Below are 19930 nucleotides of genomic sequence, written 5' to 3' on the forward strand. Positions count from 1 at the left end.
TATTTAGAATTATGCATGTAACCCTTTGAAAACCCCATTAATACCACTTTATGTAATGGAAGTAACATGGGTTGTGAGAACATTTATTTATTTATTTATTTATTTGTAATGTATAATTAATTTATTTTTAAATACTATTAATATATTTCCATACAATGTATTTTTTGTTTATATAATATAAAATGTATAGGTTGATATGCATAAATATATTTTAAAATTCTGCATATCAGCCATTGGAAAAACCCTTAAATACCCATTATATTTGTAAACATATTATGGTAGTGAAATAGGTTGTGAGAACATTTATTTATTTATTTATTTATTTTATTATTTCCATATAATTTATTATTTATTTCCAAATAATATTATTATTATTATTATTATTATTATTATTATTATTATTATTATTATTATTATTATTTCTAAGCAATATATTATTTATTTAATAATTAATACCCATTTTTTGCTTGCACATATATTATAAAAGTAAAACAGGTTGTGAGTAAATAATATTTATGTATTTATTTATTTATTTCCAAATTATATATATATATATATATATATTTTCATACAATGTGTGAAAAACCCATTTATATTCATTTTACTTGTAAAAATATTATGGAAGTAAAATGCGTTGTGCCTGCAGTTTTATGCTGACGCTTGCTTTATTTATTTTTTATTTATTTATAATGTGCTTATTTATTTCCATGTATTATTTATTTATCTTCATACAATTTATGTAGTATATATTTTCTTATATAACATATATAGGTTGATATATATAAATATATTTACAATTATGCATATCAGCCATTGAAAAACCCATTTATATTTACTTCACTTATAAACATATTATGGAAGTAAAATGGGTTGTGAGTGCAGTTTTATAGTGACATTAAATGTCATTTATGGGTATAATGCTTAGCTGTAAACTGGTTTTGACCACTTTTTGTCCAGTTGTTTCTGAATTTGAATGAATTTTGATTAGGTGCTTTTTTTAGGAAGAATATCTGCATCAGTGAGACAAAGATCGTCTGTGAGATTTAGTTTCCTTTGTTCAGTAAGGGCTGGCAAACATCCGTGTGAGGTATTTCTTGTGAATGAATCACTTCACACAAAAGACACCATTTGATTACCAGTGACGTCATACGAGAAAGTCTCAATGAGCGATTAACATTTTTTTCACCTTGTTAATTGGGGTCACGCACAAAGGCCACATCGGAAACTGTGAATACTTTATGTGTTGGGTTTCTTTTGTTTTATGTTTGTGAGAACCGGAGAAGAAAGTACTACAGGGATGCAAACGGCGCGCCTTTTGGCGGATGCCGCCTTTTTCACGGCTGTGTGGGGGACATGTGTGAATCGTGCAGATCCGATGAGGTTTTTTTTGGCGGGGGCGGGTGGGGGGGTACATTGGAGTGTCAGATTATAATTTCATCATAGGAAATTCTGTATTAAAATGACTAAATAAGTAAACAGTCCATGAAACATAGGAAACTTATATGAAAAGAAAACAGTGAGTCAGAAAGCTGCACACGTCAGCCAATTGGCTGCGCACTATTATCTGCTGCCAGCTGCTCTTATAGAGGATGATGGGTTCGGACAGATATTTAGAATGGATGCTCGGGTTCGGGTCGGGCTCGGTCACATCAGCGCGATAACGCCGGTTTCACACTGCACGCGTAAGCAGGACGTAAGCAGCGCGTTTTTTTCGGCGCCCATGTTAACAGATTAGAGCATTCACACCGCACGCAGAGGCAGCGCGTAGCAGGAGCAGAGCAGAAGCGTCAGTGCCGCGACTGTTTCGGCGCAGAGGCTATTTTTATGGGAAGCCAAACAACCCAAAAGTGGGACGAAACAGCGCGGTATTAAAGTGCTCGCGCCGCGCTGACATGTCGTCTACGCGGCCGACTCGACAGCGCAGGGAAGACGTGTTTGCTAGTGCCACCCCATGGGCAGCGCGGCGCTGACAAACACCAAAAGTGGGGCGGGACTTGCTGGTTTAATTGTAATCTCAAACGCCATTGGTTACCTCCTCTATTTCAGAAGTCAGTCAAGTTAATAACTTAATGTTGTATGAAAAATTTAAATATAACCTTTAGGGGTGTAACGATATTACAAACCGAACCGAAATATCGCGATACACCAACCACGATACGTATCGTGAAACTCTCGTGGCGTACCGCGGTACTCTCACGCCCCCTGCTGCCCATTGTTGAGGTTGACGTCACTTGTCTCTAACTAATTTAACCAATTTAAACACATCTTTATTTTATCACATTTGATTGAATTGTATTAGTAATGATGACCTTTTGTTCTAAATATTATATTCTAAAGTTAGTATTTTCCAAGTGCATGTCATGTGACTTGAGTGAGCGATCACACTCGGTTACTCAGGGCTCGACATTAACGCTTGTCCGGGACAAGTGGATTTTGTGAAAGGGGATTTTACTTGCCCGACCGGACAAGTAACCTGATTAAAACATCAATTACAAACAATAACTAGCGCAGCAACGAAACTTTGGTGAGCATAATTCTGATTTTATTACTTAAGATGACTGAAAACGGACACTATCAAGTATCAAGCTCGTGCAGGCTATCTGACTCACGGAAAATCAACACTAATAGGCGCAACAGAAACAAGCATGAACAAACATACTGCGGTAGGAAAGCACCATTACGATTGCAAACGTGAGTGACATTGATTTTATACAACAGTAGTTCAATAAACTAGTAGTTAATGTTAACTGACTTACATTTTAGACACATCATTAACCATTTTTGCAAACGAAAATAGTTCTAAGCAACAGCAGAACCTCCGTGAATCTCCGAGCAACACAGCGGTATTTCAGTACTGAATGATTTAGCATTTTTTTTAATGAATCTACTCAGTGAATGAACTGGTTGAATCCGTCTATGGTTGAATCCGTGACTCGCTCATTAAGACAGTGACTACTGCCATCTATTGGTGGTTCGATTTTATATTTAAAGGTATTGCATTTTTCCAACATTTTAGATTTATGTTTAAAAAAAGTATAACATTAATCTTATTACATTATTTATGTATTTGCAATTTTACTGTGTAAATGCATTTTTTGGAACCTTTTATCTTCATTAAACAGTCCAAGTAAATGCAGTTAAATGTCAATTTCATTGCAGGCCCGGTTTTTCCTGTGCAATGGAAAGATGGAGTTTGTTGATACTGATTTAATTTGTGCAGCCATACAGAGTCTAATTATTCTAATTTGATGTATTGATAAAATGTAAGGATTTGATGTGAATGATGACACATAGCCTACAGTTAGTAAGGTTAGGAAAGTAAAGTTAAAAAGTGTCCTAGAAATCAATTTAAGGCAAATATCACAAATATTCAGATTAAAGTAAGACCTTATAGAGTAGTGATGAGACTATTGCTTCAGAATGGATTAATTTACAGCAAAAAAGGATTTCTTTTGCCCCGGACAAGTAAATTTTTCACTCGGACAAGTGAATGTCTAATTTTCACTAACTTACTCAGGTATCCTGACTGTACTAAAATGGGTTGGCAAAGTTAATAAAGAAAAAGTTTAGTTGTTCTTGTTATTAAGTGAATCTATTGTTACTTAGCATTGCTGTTAAGATGACACCAACCCTAACCCCACAGCAAACAGAAACCGAACCGAACCGAACCGAACCGTGGCCCCAAAACCGTGAACCGAACCGAATCATGCCTTTGGTGTATCGTTACACCCCTAATAACCTTTAACCATTCCAATAACCATAGAAAAGTGTCATTACAACCTAAAAAGAGGGTTTATGTCCTGGGTTTATGGGTTATTAGTTATTATAGAAATTAATACAATATTAAATAATTAAATTAAAAATATGCGAAGCTGTCTACGCTAGTCTGTGCGCGATGTAGACAGCATTCAAAATAAGTTAATAATAAATATTACATAAAGTACATTAAATAAAATAAGCCCACAATAAACATTTTGTGCATCCCACAGTCTTGTAAGTTCATTAACTGACCCTCTTTTTCTGTAGTATTTGTATCATTCGTTTATATTCGTTATTTTTCCTTTCATTTCGATCTCCTTAAAGTTTGAATGTAAATGATACTGTAAATGATCGACAATAAAGCTTTGATTATGCTATATGACTGTGATTTTTACTGGAATGCAGTTTAAAGATTGAATTTAACATATATTTTATTTTGTTTCTTCTAATTAATAGACTAGCCTATAAATATATAGTAGTTCAATGACGAGTGAATTATTCACGTAGTTTCATTTGTAAATAATTGTATTGTCACAGTACATCAAATAAAATAGCCCTTCAAGACATTTATCCATCGTTCTATTAACTGATAGTTTTTTCCATATTGTTATTATTTATTTATATATTATATATTTATTAGTATTTATGCCCATGTGTGACTCTAAATAAGCTGTTTTCATTTACAAATGAAACTACAATGATTCATTGAAACCTCAGTGAAACACTAGTGTTTAAATAGGCTAGTCTATTAATTAGACGAAACAAAATAAAATATATGTTAAATTCAACCTTTAAACTGCATTCCAGTAAAAATCACAGTCATATGTCGAGCATTTACAGTATCATTTGCATGTAGAATGTTAAGTAAAGAGATCGAAATGAAGGGGGAAACGACTATAAATGAAAATATATGATATTTGCTGCGGGGGCACGGGCTTCGATAATCTCACTCCTTTTTGACCATACCTCTGTTTGCATCCCTGGTACTATGAAAATCATATGATAACTGAAAGCACATTTTACAATCATTTAAAAACTGGTGGGGGAATAGAAATGTGATTCATGTGTAGTTTTCTTTTCTTTTTTCACCGAAAAAAGGAAAATAACTAAAGGGCAAAATGGCTAGTTAACAGATATTTTCTACTTTTGATTAATTTGAATGAGGACGTTTATTTACAGTTGAGGTTAAAAGTTTACATACACCTTGCAAAATGTTAATTATTTTACCAAAATAAGAGGGATCATACAAAATGCATGTTACTTTTTATTTACTACTGACTTGAATAAGATAAAACATGTTTACATAGTCCACAAGAGAAAATAATAGTTAAATTTATAATAATGACCCTGTTCAAAAGTTTACATACACTTAAATCTTAACACTGTGTTGTTACCTGAATGATCCACAGCTTTTTTTTTTTTGTTTAGTGATAGTTGTTCATGAGTCCCTCGTTTGTCTTGAACAGTTAAACTGCCTGCTGTTCTTCAGAAAAATCCTTTGGTCCCACAAATTCTTTAGTTTTTCGGCAATTTTGTGTGTTTGAACCCTTTCCATCAATGACTGTATGATTTTGAGATCCATTTTTTCACACTGAGGACAACTGAGGGACTCATATGCAACTATTACAGAAGGTTCAAACGCTCAAGATGGAAACATTGTTCATTGTTGGAAAGTGTTCAAATTAGGGATGCACCGAATGTTCAGCCACCAAAATTATTAATAAGCGAATAAGTGAAAAGGCCAAATAAATGATACCGTACAATGACGTGACACGATCAAATAGAGGTGCGCACTAATGCAGCAAACATGTCGGCAATGTGGAAGCATTTAAAACTGTCTAAGAAATTTTAAATTTGATTCTTAATACTGTGTTGTTACCTGAATGACCCACAGCTGTGTTTTTTTATGTTTGGTGATAGTTGTTCATGAGTCCCTTGTTTGTCTTGAACAGTTAAACGGCCCACTGTTCTTCAAAAAAATCCTTCAGTCCCACAAATTCTTTGGTTTTTCAGCATTTCTGTGTATTTAAACTAGGGATGCACCGGAATAAAAAATTCTTGGCCGAAGCCGAACAAAATTACACACTGGGTGCCGAAGGCCGATTCCCGATCACATTTTTTGGGGGTTTTTCCCCATGTACTTTGCCAATTTCTTTCACTATTGCATAAATTAAATTCACTTTTTAATTATAATTTCGGTTGCTGAACATTCGGTGCATCCCTAACTTGAACCCTTTCCAACAATGAACAATGTTTCCATCTCGACCATCAGTGAGCGTTTGAACCTTCTGTAATAGTTGCATTCTGAGTCCCTCAGTTGTCCTCAGTGTGAAAAGATGGATCTCAAAATCATGCAGTCATTGTTGGAAAGAGTTCAAATGCACAAAAATGCTAAAAAAACACAAAGAATTTGAAGAAAGACAGCGGGCAGTTTACTTGTTTAGCAAAAAAAGGGACTCATGAACAACTATCACTAAATAAAAACACAGCTGTATCATTCAGATAACAACACAGTATTAGGAATCAAGTGTATGTAAACTTTTGAACAGGGTCAATTTAATAAATTCAACTATTATTTTCTATTATGTGTAAACATCTTTTTATGTGAAATATCTTATTCAGATCAGTACTAAATAAAAAAATAACATGCATTTTGTGTGCTCCCTCCTATTTTGGTGAAATATAATTAACATTTTGCAGATTCTGCAAGGTGTATGTAAACTTTTGACCTCAACTGTATTGAGACTGCTGTGGCTTGAGATGATCATTTACTAAGAGAAATTTTCTCACTTTCTCTCAATCCTGCAGACACTTTAAGTGTCCATTAGTAAGAATATGAATCACTTTGGCACTGACTGCTCTGATCTAATTTTCTTTCTTCTCATTTATCTTTTCATGATTATCTTTTCAACCAAGAAGCACTGATGTATTGGACACTTTTGAAACAGCAAATATTGGTAAAAAATGACAAGTAAACTGACAGTCATGACAATATTGCATTTAAAACAGGCTCAATTTTCTCTATTTTTATTAAGACTTTTAAAGTATGAAAAATAGAGAACATGTTTACATAAGTTTAAATTTTATGTTTTTTTTTTTTTTTTTTTTAATGAGATCATGATAGGTGCAATGAAATGAAAGCAGTTTATTTGTCTTTTTCAGTCTTTCTGATTCTGATCTAGCTTTTCTGTAAATAGATTCAGTAATTTTGACAATTCTCCAAATCGAAGTGCCTGGTTTTGCTTTTTCCCTTTTGTTATTTGAGATTAGTGTTAAATAACCAAATTGTAGGCAGATATCCTTTCTAACAGAAATCCAAAAATGCACATGAGTCTCTTTCAGTGCTGTCAAAATAACAATACACACAGAGAGCTTCTATTAATTTTTTTTTTTTTTTTAATCTGAATGGTGTGGTTCACCAGTATGTAAGTGCAAAAAGTCTCATTTAATGGATGGATTTAATTTGAAATTCATTTTTTGGTAGTCTGGTCTCATAGCCAGACAGTTTTTTGATCTATTATTCCCTCAACATGAGAATGAGTTGTGAAGGATGTCTATTACACCTCTACTCATCCTCTCCTTCCCCTTCTTGCCGTCTCAGATGGCACTTCACCATGGGCCAGCTGCACCCCTGTGTGAAGAATGAGAAATGTTGATGGGACTGATCTTTCTTGGGGTAATGTTAAAGCATCAATGGCAGCTATAAGTTAGTCGCACCTTCTCGTCTGCCACAGGGGGCCCGCAATCTGCCAGCAGCTGTTTTATGAAGATTTTAATTCCCATCGGTTCATGGTGCAAAAGATTCCTTTTTGTTTGTAGAATAATTAACAATTAACTAGTAGTAGTAGTAGTAGTAGTAGTAGTAGTAGTAGTAGTAGTAGTAGTAGTAGTATTAATAATAACAACAACAACAATAATAATAATAATAATAATAATAAAATTTTAAATATAAAATTATGTATTCTAAATATTTATAAAGCTTTATGATTTATTTATGTTTTGTTTTATATATCAAATATTAATAATAATATACATGGTGATAGCAACAATATTAAGGCATAATATTTTGTATTATTATTTATGAATTTTTTGTTCATAATTTAATATAATTAATAATAGTATTTAATTAGTATAACATTTTGTATTATTATTAATCATTTAGATTTTATATAAGAATATATTATAATAATTAATTTAAATTAAATAAATAATTTTTTTGTTATCATTAATGCTAAATGTTACATTGTTCAATTATTTTTTTTAATATATTAAGTAGTAAAAATAATGGTAATCATAATAAATATTAATATTTATTATTAAATATTAAAAATAATAATAAACATAATGACAATGATATTAAAGTATTTATAATATTTTATATTATTATTTATATTTGTATAATAATATTTATGTATAACATTTTGAATTATTAATAATAACAGAAAACATTATAAATAATTGATTATTATTATTAATGCAAAATGTTATTAATAAAGATGTTAATGTTATCAATGCTAAATGTTATTAATACTAAAAATGTTTTTTAATATAGTACGTAATGTACTATTCATATAAAATGTAATAATAATAATGATGATAATAATAATAATAATAATAATAATAATAATATAAATTAGTGCTGTCAGATTGGTTAATCACGATTAATCGCATCCAAAATAAGTAAAATATTAAAAATAAAAAGTAATAATAAAGATAGTAATAACAATAATATTAATGTAATTAGAATATTTTGTATTATTATTATTATTATTATTATTTATATTTTTATTTTATTCATAATTATTTATATAATATTTAATTATTTATAACATTTTGTATTGTAAATAATAATATTGTTATTAATAACACAAAATGTTAAAAATAATGTTATTATTATTATTATTATTAATGCTAAATGTTATTAATAAAGATGTTATGTTAATGTTATTAATGAAAAATGTTATTAATACTAAAAATGTTTTTAATATAGTATGTAATGTATTATTCATATAAAATGTAATAATAATGATGAGAATAATAATAATAACAATAATAATATAAATTAGTGCTGCCAGATTGGTTAATCACGATTAATCGCATCCAAAATAAGTAAAATATTTAAAAAAGTAATAATAAAGATAGTTATAACAATAATATTAATGTAATTATAATATTTTGAATTATTATTATAATAATTATTATTATTATTTATATTTTTATTTTATTCATAATTATTTATATAATATTTAATTATTTATAACATTTTGTATTGTTAATAATAATATTGTTATTAATAACACAAAATGTTAAAAATTTATTATTATTATTGTATGTATGTATTATTATTATTATTATTATTAATGCTAAATGTTATTAATAAAGATGTTATGTTAATGTTATTAATGAAAAATGTTATTAATACTATTTTTAAGTTATATAAAATATAATGATAATAATAATAATATAAATTTGTGCTGTCAAATTGGCTATTCACGGTTAATCGCATCCAAAATAAGTTAAATATTAAAAATAAAAAAGTAATAATAAAGATAAATAATAATAAAGTAATAACAATATTACAGTATTTATAATATTTTGTATAATTGTTATTTGTATTTTCATTTTTGTTTTATTAATATTTATTTATAATATAAAATTTTTATAACATTTTATATTGTTAATATTAATATTGCCAGTAATAATACAAAATGTTATAAATAATGTGTTATTATTATTTTTATTATTAATCCAAAATTGTATTAATAAAGATGTTATGTTAATAATAAATTAGTGCTCTCAAATCGATTAATCACGATTAATCGCATCCAAAATAACAGTTTGTGCTTACACTATAAATGTGATTTAGATTATATACAAATGTAAATATTATACTTATTTCTTAAATGCATACAAATATGTGTGTGTATTTATTATATATGCAGTGTTATATATTTAACTTTTTTCGGATGTGATTAATCGTGATTAATCGATTTGAGACAGCTAATAGAAATAGAAATAGTTGATTGATTGATTGATTGATTGATTGATGAACTTTATTAATCCCAAAGGGAAATTAAATCGTCATGGCAGCTCAATACATCAATAAACACTTATTGTATCAATAAACAATACTGTACATGTGACAACAATACCCTTTGACAACACAACTTCTCTAGACAGACAAATTATACAGTCTAATAGTCTAATAATTATTTTAGTTACATTTAGTTATTATTATTATTGTATACTTAAATCTCATTATGGACCATAACAATATATTTGTATTTGTTCTTGTATTATATTTGTGGTCTGTAATGTGTAGGATGCATGTGGCTCAGCGCAGCAGGGATTCTTTTCAAGCGTTTGGATCTGCTTGTGACTGCACTGGGATCATTGGTTTTATCGGAAAGGCTGTGAGGTGTGAATTGATGGCAGAGTGAGGCCGTAAACATTTTTATAGACAGAGCAGTAAGTCAATACGACACGCACCTGTGGAAACAGAGCTTAAAATAGACCGATCGTTAGCCATGCACGTCTCCCCTCATGATGTACGGATGCTCCGATTATTTGCCTTGTTAAATTTATATCTGCCTCTGGGCTAAAGACCTGTGAGTGAGGATTGTGGGTAATTTCACCCTTGGGGCTCTCGATGCACTTTAGATACATTGATGATCTGCTGATTTACGAGGTGTGGTGTTAGCTCTTAAAAACAGTGGTGTTATAGGAAGAATATTAGTTTTAATAGCTCATCCAATCAGATTTTAGTGCAAAATCTATTTTATAAAACATGCCTTTTAAATGTGTTTGCAAAAATATTTCAGTGACTTTTTCTTTTATGTCAAAAATCATTAGGATATTAAGTAAAGATCATGTTCCAAGAAGATATTTTCTAAATTTTCTACCGTAAATATATCAAGCTTAATTTTTGGTAAGTAACATGCATTAGGAACTTCATTTGGACAACTTTGAAGGTGATTTTCTTTTTTTTTCTTTTTTTTTTGCACCCTCGGATTCCAGATTTTCAATTAGTTGTATCTCAACCAAATATTCTCCTATTATAACAAACCATACATCAATGGAAAGCTAATTTATTTCAGCTTTCAGATGATTTATAATTCTCAATTTCAAAAAATGACCCTTATGAGTGGTTTTGTGGTCCAGGGTCATATATATGTGTGTATGCTGTGTATATTTATTATGTATATATGAATACACACACATACAGTATATATTTTGAAAATATTTACATGTATATGTTTGTATACATATAATTGATATTATATATAAATATTAAAATATTAAATATATAAACAACATTTTTTCTTAAATATAAACATGCATGTGTATTTATATATACATAATAAATATACACAGTATATTTTATACTTTTATTTTTGATGTGATTAATCATTTGACAGTACTATAATATAAGAATAATTATTTTATTTACATTTATAACATTTTGTATTCTAATTTATAAAGCTTTGTTTTATATACAGACTTGTGATAATGCTAACAATAATACATTATATAATTTTTTAATAATAATATTTTATAATAATTTACATTTATAACATTGTATATTCTTATTTATCAATGTTTTATTTATTAATTATTATTTAGGTTATATATATATATATATAATTCATGATGTGTTATATGTACATTATGTACAAATATGTACACCATTTTGAATTGATAGCTTTTTTATTTTATAGTATCTTATTTTGTAAATATTTAATAAAATCTTTCTTTTTCTTTTCATTTTATTTAGAAAATTAATTAAAATAAAACAAAATAACATTAAATAAAAAAACAATTAAATTAAATTTCATTTAATTAAAATGCAATTAAATACAATTTCAAATGAAATTAAAGCTGCGAGCAGCAATGAACGGGCCCTCGCACCCGGGCTCACCGCCGACCGGTGGCTTTAGGAAAACAGCAAACGGTGGGCAGTATGCTTTTAATACAGTAAATATAGGAGAAATATGTCATAAGTCATGTAAATGTGCCAAACTTCCCACTGCCAGCTGGTGGCGCTATGCCTATAACTGATTACTGGCATGTAGATGTGTTCAGGCCGGCACTTTTATCAAACATATGTAGTTTGGTGCAGATTGACCTTGGTATGTTTGAGTTAGTGAAAGATATGATGTATCTTGCTGCCAACAGGTGGCGCTGTGATAATATCTGAATATTGGCCTTTAGGTGTCTTCAGGCCAGAACTCTTACCAAACCTGTGAAGTTTGAGGCAGATCGGACATTTTATGGCTGAGTTATAACAACTTCCATGTCCATGGCGAAACAACAAACTTTGTCAGGCCGCCACGGACACGCCCTTTAACGAAATCTCAAGACTACTTTCTCGTGTGGATATTGCTTTGCTGGTGACTCCTGTTATAAGACATCACTCTTAAGCGCTACACAACTAAGAATCAATTAGGAAAACGGTGCCCAGTTGGCACATGCATTCACAGTAACCCTCTGCCAGTTTGGATTTAAAGTTTACTGAATTGAAAGGGTTACACTTTAAAATCAACACACAGACACATACACTCAATATATAAAATTTTGCAATCCAGTTTCATTTGTTAACAATAACTATATAAGTAGAAATAACCAATAATTAAATATCATTTATTAATGTTAATTAATATTAAGCTAAAAAAGTATTCATATATTATTAAAAGGTAAATTAGTATCTTTTAACATTAGTTTATGTACTGTGAATTAACATGAACATGAACACAGTGTATCTTTAAAAATCAAGTTGAGTATTGTAATGGGGAATATATTTATTCATCTTAAAATGGTACAATTTTCAGATGTTTTTAGCAGATAACAGCAAATTTTGTTTTGTTGTCAAAATTTGTCTTGAAATTGTTCATTTAAATTTTATATTCAATAAATAACACTATGAAAATAAATGTCTATCAATGAAGATAAATCGCTCATGCTAAAAAGTTGTATTTTTCTTTATCTTTTGCTATGTGACTGAATAGGACAAGTATGGTACAATTCAGTAAAAAAAAAAAAAAAACTGCAAAATACAAACAATGAAAGACTTAGTGACCCTTTATATTTTCTCAAAGATCAGACATATTTATGTAATTACACTACATCAATGTGCATTTCTTCCTCAAAGATGGTCTGCAGCATGTGTCACTGCTCTCTCACCCTCTCTCACTTTCACCCCTCCCCCTTGCACTCGCTCACTCTGACTGAACACACACACATAGACAGACACTCAGGCAGAGTGGGAGCAGGTTTCTGATTTCTTTTTTTAATTTTCTTTAATTCATAGAAGCTTGTATAAAATTGATATTAACAACACTTGCTCAGAATGATTAGATCTCTGTGTGAAAAAAGTTTTAAAGAGTTTGGATGCTGCACTTTAAAGATAAAAAAAATTACACTTATCTTTTTTACTATATCTTTAAAAAATCACCACGTCAACACCGTTCAAGATATCCCAAATCCGCTCGCAGTTTAGCATCTTCAGAATCTTCTCTTCATGTTAAAAAAGTTTGGTGTGAACAGCTTGTTCTTCTTAGTAGGAGTGTGAATTTGTTTACAGCCTGATTTTTCCAAAAATCCACATTCAAATCAAAATAGCCGGCTTCCTGTTCGTCTTAGCTAATGAGTTTAATTTAGAAAGTTGTCCAGATTGATGAGAACAATATATGTACAGAGTTTGGTGACTGTAGGAAAAACTAACCTCCCAACTTTTGTCAAAAGATGGCGCTATAGAGTGCCTGCTCCACACCCATTTATGGCCTTTTGCCAGTGTCTAACTATCATTAATATTGATGTGTGTGTTGAGTTTCATGAAATTCTAAGCATGTTATCTGCCTCGAAAAGACAGGAACCTAATTTTAAAGTTTGACACGTTGCAATGGCAACAGCATTTGATTTATCATCGACCCCTTTACATATTCTCATCGGCCGTGTTTTGACATTATTTTGATGAAGTTTGAAGAAAATCGAGTAAAATTAAGAGGCTGATTTCAAAGCATTTTGAAAATGACACACTTTCTGCTGCCAGTTGGTGGCGCTGTAACTTTGACTCATAATAGTCACGTTATGTAATCGGCATCATACAACAGGCAAACTGGTGAAGTTGCATCAGAATCAGGCAATGTGTCCAACAGTTATTAGACTTTTCCTGCTTCTCATTTCTCGCCATAACTTTGTCGCCTTGCCACGGCCAAACCGTTCGAGATATCAAAAATCCCCTCGCAATTTAGCGTCCCCAATGTCTTGTGATCATGCTGGCTGAGTTTGGTGACAATCCCATGGAAATCCTGGGAGGAGTACATTAAATTCCAGAGCATGCACTTTTTAAACAGCCCTAAATATCTCACTTCCTGTTGGGTGGAGCCTATGACATAGAGTACACAAGTTCGGCTCAGTGAGATCTATATGTGCACTGAGTTTCATATCAATATGTGCAAGTATGTGTGTGCAGTACATCAAGTTTTCAAACTGTGTTCCAGGGGGCACTGTAGAGGCCCTGAACCACGCCCGGGTCCCAGCCTCTGTGGCGTCCGGACGACGGCAGATTCCAACGTGTGTGCAAATTTTCAAGAGTTTTTGAGTATGTTAAAGCCCCCATAAGTGTCCGGAAGGTTGAGAAAAAAAAAAAAAAAAAAAAGAATCCTTAGAAGAACAATAGGGCCTTCGCCCTTTTGGGCTCGGGCCCTAATAAAGTGTTGTTATATATAAAATGATTTATGTGATCTTAATAAAAATCTATATTTTTTTGGAATTACGGTATGTTCTCGCAACACAACACAACCCACAGTTCTTAAAATAGTCACAGAACTAAAAATACATGTTCTATTCCTTTCTCCACAGAGAAAAAAGAAGTGACTCAGAGTTTGGAAAACTATACGTCGAAGTGTCCTGGTGGAATGGAGGTGATCAGCCTCCCTGATGGACTCAAACTTCCTCCTGTTCCCTTCACCAAGCTGCCCATCGTCAGGTGAGAGGGCCTTTTGTTGTTTCCCCTAACATCAGTGTACCAAAAACAGTCATAATTTAATTTTGTAAGACCATATTCCACTCATATTCTGATCTTTGGTATTAAACAGACTGGCTTTTGCTTCTGCCCCTTTAAGGATTCTATATATGAAGTAGATGATTTGCATATGTGGGAGGTCATATGTTAATGAGATCATGGTTGTCACTTTATACAGCTTAGCTTCAGTTAATGGTTTGAATTGTATTATTGTGCATCAAACGTTTTTTTTTAGACTATTTCGACATAGTCTAATATGTCTGTTTTCCATGAATAAGAAAACGTTTTTTTTGTTTATTTGAACACATTTATCTTGGTGTCCTCTCATTGCTTTTGATGGTGTATTTCCACAGCTCAGTGTCTGAAAAATGACTCATCTGAACCCTAACTTTGGTTTAAAACTTGTTTGAAGTTTGTTGGCCTGTGAGCCGCAAGAAAGCTGTATGAAAATGAAATACACAGCTTTCATTTGTTTTATTCTCCCCATATTAAACATTTTAATGGGAAGCGCAAAACTTCATATATCCTTTCATCTGTCCCAAGGAAGTTGCTGATGTTCTTTGTGCGTAGGAAAGAAAGGCCTATAAATGTGTTTAACAGATTTCATAATCCCACCAGTGGATAAAGCTCAACATGTTGGCTTGATTGAAGCCTCCATTTCTCTAAGCGCTCCTATCTGAAGAGCTTTTTTATTTTTTGAGTTGTTAAAATTCCTTAATTTATTCTTAAAGGGATATTTAATTATAAAACTTCAGACAAGTTTTTCTCCTGATATTTATCTCCCTCCTCACATGTCGTTAACATGCAATGTCTTGCTCGCTGCCTTCTGCCAAAATTTACACAGAGGGCGAATTTTAGGCGTTTCTTTAAAACAGCCTTGTAATGAAATCTTGCTGTTTTCTGAGAGCGATCATTGTCTTATAGAAAATAGTAAATGTCAGTATTAAACTGCTGTTGTTGCTCTGGCAACAGTGTTATGAGACATTTAAGCTCTAAAGCTGAGTTGTTCATTGTTTGGAATCAAGTGAAAGTTCAGACTGATTCTTTTTTTTTTTTTTTTTTTTACTTGTCCTTTTTCTATGAATATCTAGGAACAGGAAGGATTGAAACAGAGCTGGAGAGTGTTGAAAGCTGGTCAACACTTGAGAGCTTGATTTAGAAACTCAGAAAGAGCAGACTTGTGCCTGTCTATTTCTTTATTTTTTTTAGAAAGCACAGTCTTGTCTTTCTTGCTTCTTGTAGCTTCTATTATATGTAGTGTTTGCTGGGGTGTAGTGGATGGTTGTGGTAGTTGTTAGGTGGTTGCTAGTGTTTTGGGTGGTTGCAGGGTATTTGGCTTGTTGCTAAAGTGTTTTCAGGTGGTTTTGAGGCTGTTATGGGTGGTTTTTGGAGGTTATGGGTGGTTTTCTAGGGTTTGAGGTGGTTGCTATGGAGTCTGGAGTAGTTGCAGGTGGTTGTTAGCATTTGGGGTTGTTGCAAGAGTGTTGTGAGTGGTTACTAGAGTTTATAAGGTGGTTGCAAGGGAGTTTGGGGTAGTTGTTGGGGTGATTGCTAGGGTTTGGGGCAGCTGCTAGCATTTGTGGTCATTGCAGGGGTGTTTGGGTTACCTAATTGTTTTGGGTGGTTTTGAGGCTGTTGTGGGTGGTTGTTGGAGGTTTGGGATGGTGTTCTAGGGTTTAAGGTGGTTGCTAGGATGTCTGGAGTGGTTGTGGGTGGCTGTTAGCATTTGGGGTTGTTGCAAGGGTGTTGCAAGTGGTTACTAGGGTTTTTAGGGTGGTTGCTAGGGTGTTTGGGGTGCTTGACAAGGTTTGGGGTGATGTTGAGGCTGTTGTGGGTGGTTTTTGGGGGTTTGAGGTGGTTGCTGAGGTGTCTGGGTTGTTAGCATTTGGCATTTGTTGTAAAGGATTATGTGAGTGGTTGCTAGGGTTTAAGGGTGGTTACCAGCATGTTTGGCGTAGTTGTTAGGGTGATAAACTAGTGTTTGGGGTATGCGCTAACATTTTGAGTGGTTGCTAGGGTTTTTGCTTGTTGCTAAAGAGTTTTGGGTGGTGTTAAGGCTGCCGTGGATCATTGTTGGATGTTTGGGGTGGTTGCTAAGGTGTTTGTGTAGTTGCTAGCATTTGGGGTGGTTGCTAGAGTGATTGTGGGTGGTTGTTAGCATTTGGGGCATTTGTTGCAAGGGTGTTGTGAGTGGTTACTAGGGTTTTTATGGTGGTTCCTAGTAGTTTCGGGTAGTTGTCGGGGTGATTGCTAGGGTTTGGGGTAGCTGCTAGCTTTTGGGGTGTTTGCTAGGGTTTTTGGCGTGTTTTGGGTGGTTTTTAGGCTGTTGTGGGTGGTTGTTAGAAGTTAGGCGGTGGTCTTGGTTTAAGGTGGTTGCTAGGGTATCTGAAGTAAGGTGTTTGGGGTAGTTGTTGGGGTGGTTGCTAGGATATGGGGTAGCTGGTAGCATTTAAGGTGGTTGCTAGAATTTTTGGCTTGTTGCTCGAGTGTTTTAGGTGATTTTGAGGCTCTTGTGAGTGGTTGCTGGATTTTGGGCTGGTTTTCTAGGGTTTGAGGTGGTTGCTAGGGTCTCTGAAGTAATTGTGGTTGGTTGTTAACATTTGGTATTGTTGCAAGGGTGTTGTGAGCAGTTACTAGGGTTTTAGGGTGGTTGCTAGGGTGTTTGGAGTAGTTGTTAGAGTGATTACTAGTGTTTGGAGTAGGCGCTAACATTTGGGGTGGTTGCTAGGTAGATCACTGACAATCGCGTTTAAATCGCATATTGCGTAGCTTGTCAGTGATCTAAGGCTCTGTGTATTAAACTCCGCTTCATCTGAATGTGCGTAATGGAGATTTACTACTAATCACAGAACTGGCTTTACTCATGAGATGCGCATGACAATCGCACACAATTTATTTGTGTAGCCCTGCTAGAAACCTCCCCAAATCCTAGCAACTAACCAAACCCCTTAGCAACTAGCCTAACCCCTTAGCAACTAGCCTAAACACCTCAGCACCCACCCCAAACCCGCCCAAAACACTTTAGCAACAGGAAAAAACCCTAGCAACCACCCCAAATGTTAGCACCTACTCCACACACCAGTAATCGCTATAACAACTACCCCAAACACCCTAGTAACCACCCTAAAATCCTAGTAACCACTTACAACACCTATGCGACAACACCAAATGCTAACAACCAACCGCAATCATTTCAGAGACCCTAGCAACCACCTCAAACCTTATAAAAAAACAGCCCAAAAATCCAGCAACCACTCACTAAGTGTTGCCTAAGTGTATTGGGTGGTGTTGAGGCTGTTGTGGGTGTTTGCTGGAGCTTTGGGGTGGTTGCTAAAGTGTCTAGAGTGGTTGCGGGTGGTTGTTAGCATTTGGGGTTGTTGTAAGGGTGTTGTGAGTTTTTTTTTACCTGGTGGTTGCTAGTAGTTTGGGGTAGTTGTCAGGGTGATTGCTAGGGTTTGGGGTAGCTGCTAGCTTTTGGGGTGGTTGCTTGGGTTTTGGGTGGTCTTGAGGCTGTTGTGGGTGGTTGTTAGAAGTTAGGGGTGGTCTTCTATGGTTTGAGGTGGTTGCTAGGATGTCTGGAGTGGTTGTGGATGATTGTTAGGGTGGTTGCTTGGGTTTTAGGCTTGTTGCTAAAGTGTTTTGGGTGTGGTTGAGGCTGTTGTGGGTAGTTGTTGGAGGTGGGAGTGGTTTTCTAAAGTTTGGGGTGGTTGCTGAGGTGTGTAGGGTGGTTGCTAAGGTTTTTGGGTAGTTGATAGGGTTTTGGGGTGGTTTCTAGGGAGTTTGGGGTGGTTGCTATGTGGCTTTCTAGGGTTTGGGGTGGTTGCTATGTGGCTTTCTAGGGTTTGGGGTGGTGGCTAGTAGAGCTGGATGAATATTCAATTCAATTCAATTCAAGTTTATTTGTATAGCGCTTTTCACAATACGAATTGTTGCAAAGCGCTGTACAAAAGTTTAGGCTACTACAATATATTTAGTAATTTTAGTATTGGATAAATTCTGTATATTCTAGATTTTTATTTTATTTTTTCAAACAGAGATCACAATTATCCCATGATTCTGAACTAAGCAAAATAACATGCAATTTACTAGAGGCTGTGATAAAATATTAATTGCTGTAGTCTATTTAAGTGTTTAAAGGGGTCATCGGATGCCCATTTTCCACAAGTCGATAAGTTTTGTTATGGTCTTAATGTCTAAATGTCTATAGTCTATTTGTTAAAAATTCTCAGTGGTAGTGTAAAAAACACCCTTTTTACCCTTCAGTGAGCTGTTTTATTGCATTTGCCTTTAAATGTTAATGAGCTCTGCTCACCCCGCCCCTCTCTGCCGTAGGGTGACGAGCCATAATGTTTACTTTAGTCGCAAAACTTGCTAACTAGCACATTATTAAGAAAGGCGATTTGCAAAGATGCATAAAAAACCCTTATACTCACTTCTGCTGACTCCTTTAAGTAAATGTTTAATTAATTTGAACAAGGTGAACAAAGGTTTGAATGTTCTGGTATGGCTTCTGGGAACAGCCGTGGCCTAATGGTTAGAGAGTCGGACTTGTAACCCAAAGGTTGCAGGTTCGAGTCTCAGGTCCGGTAGGGATTGTAGGTGGGGGGAGTGAATAAAAAAGCACTCTCTTCACCCTCAATACCACGACTGAGATGTGACCCTTGAGCAAGGCACCATACCCCCAACTGCTCCTCGGGCGCTGCAGCAATGGCTGCCCACTGCTCAGGGGGTGTGTTCATGGTGTGTGTGCGTGTTCACTACTGTGTGTGTGCACTTGGATGGGTTAAATGCAGAGCACAAATTCCTACTATGGGTCTCCATACTTGGCCTCACTTCACTTCCTTTCCTTTCCTTTCCTTTCCTTTCCTTTCCTTTCGTTTAATCAGAGGTTTGATAGACACAGACGAATCGAAATAAAATTGCATGAGTATTTGAATCGAAATTGCGATCTTTTAGCAGTCAATCGCTTACTGATTTCAGTCCAGTCAAATAAGACTTTTTTTCATTCTGTTCCAATCTGTATGGCTTTAGTATAAGACTCAGATTTCTTTTTAACCCATTTTATCATCCACCAGGTGAAAGTTGTCAGTCTGATCACATAGTAGAGCATCGGCACACCTCGCACTTGATTTGAGGAATCATTCATGT

General features: G+C 33.7%; 1 protein-coding gene across 1 annotated transcript in view; it reads left to right on the top strand.

Annotated features, from left to right (window-relative positions):
- The window catches only part of trappc9 (trafficking protein particle complex subunit 9), an 83527-nt gene that overhangs the window by 45991 nt on the left and 17606 nt on the right, over positions 1–19930 (top strand). The window contains exon 10 of the mRNA XM_073821481.1: positions 14620–14746. Within this exon, the coding sequence (XP_073677582.1) occupies positions 14620–14746 (127 nt within the window). The remainder of the gene's footprint in view (positions 1–14619; positions 14747–19930) is intronic.

The sequence above is a fragment of the Garra rufa genome, chromosome 17 (genome assembly GCF_049309525.1).
Source record: "Garra rufa chromosome 17, GarRuf1.0, whole genome shotgun sequence".
NCBI classification, from domain to species: domain Eukaryota; kingdom Metazoa; phylum Chordata; class Actinopteri; order Cypriniformes; family Cyprinidae; genus Garra; species Garra rufa.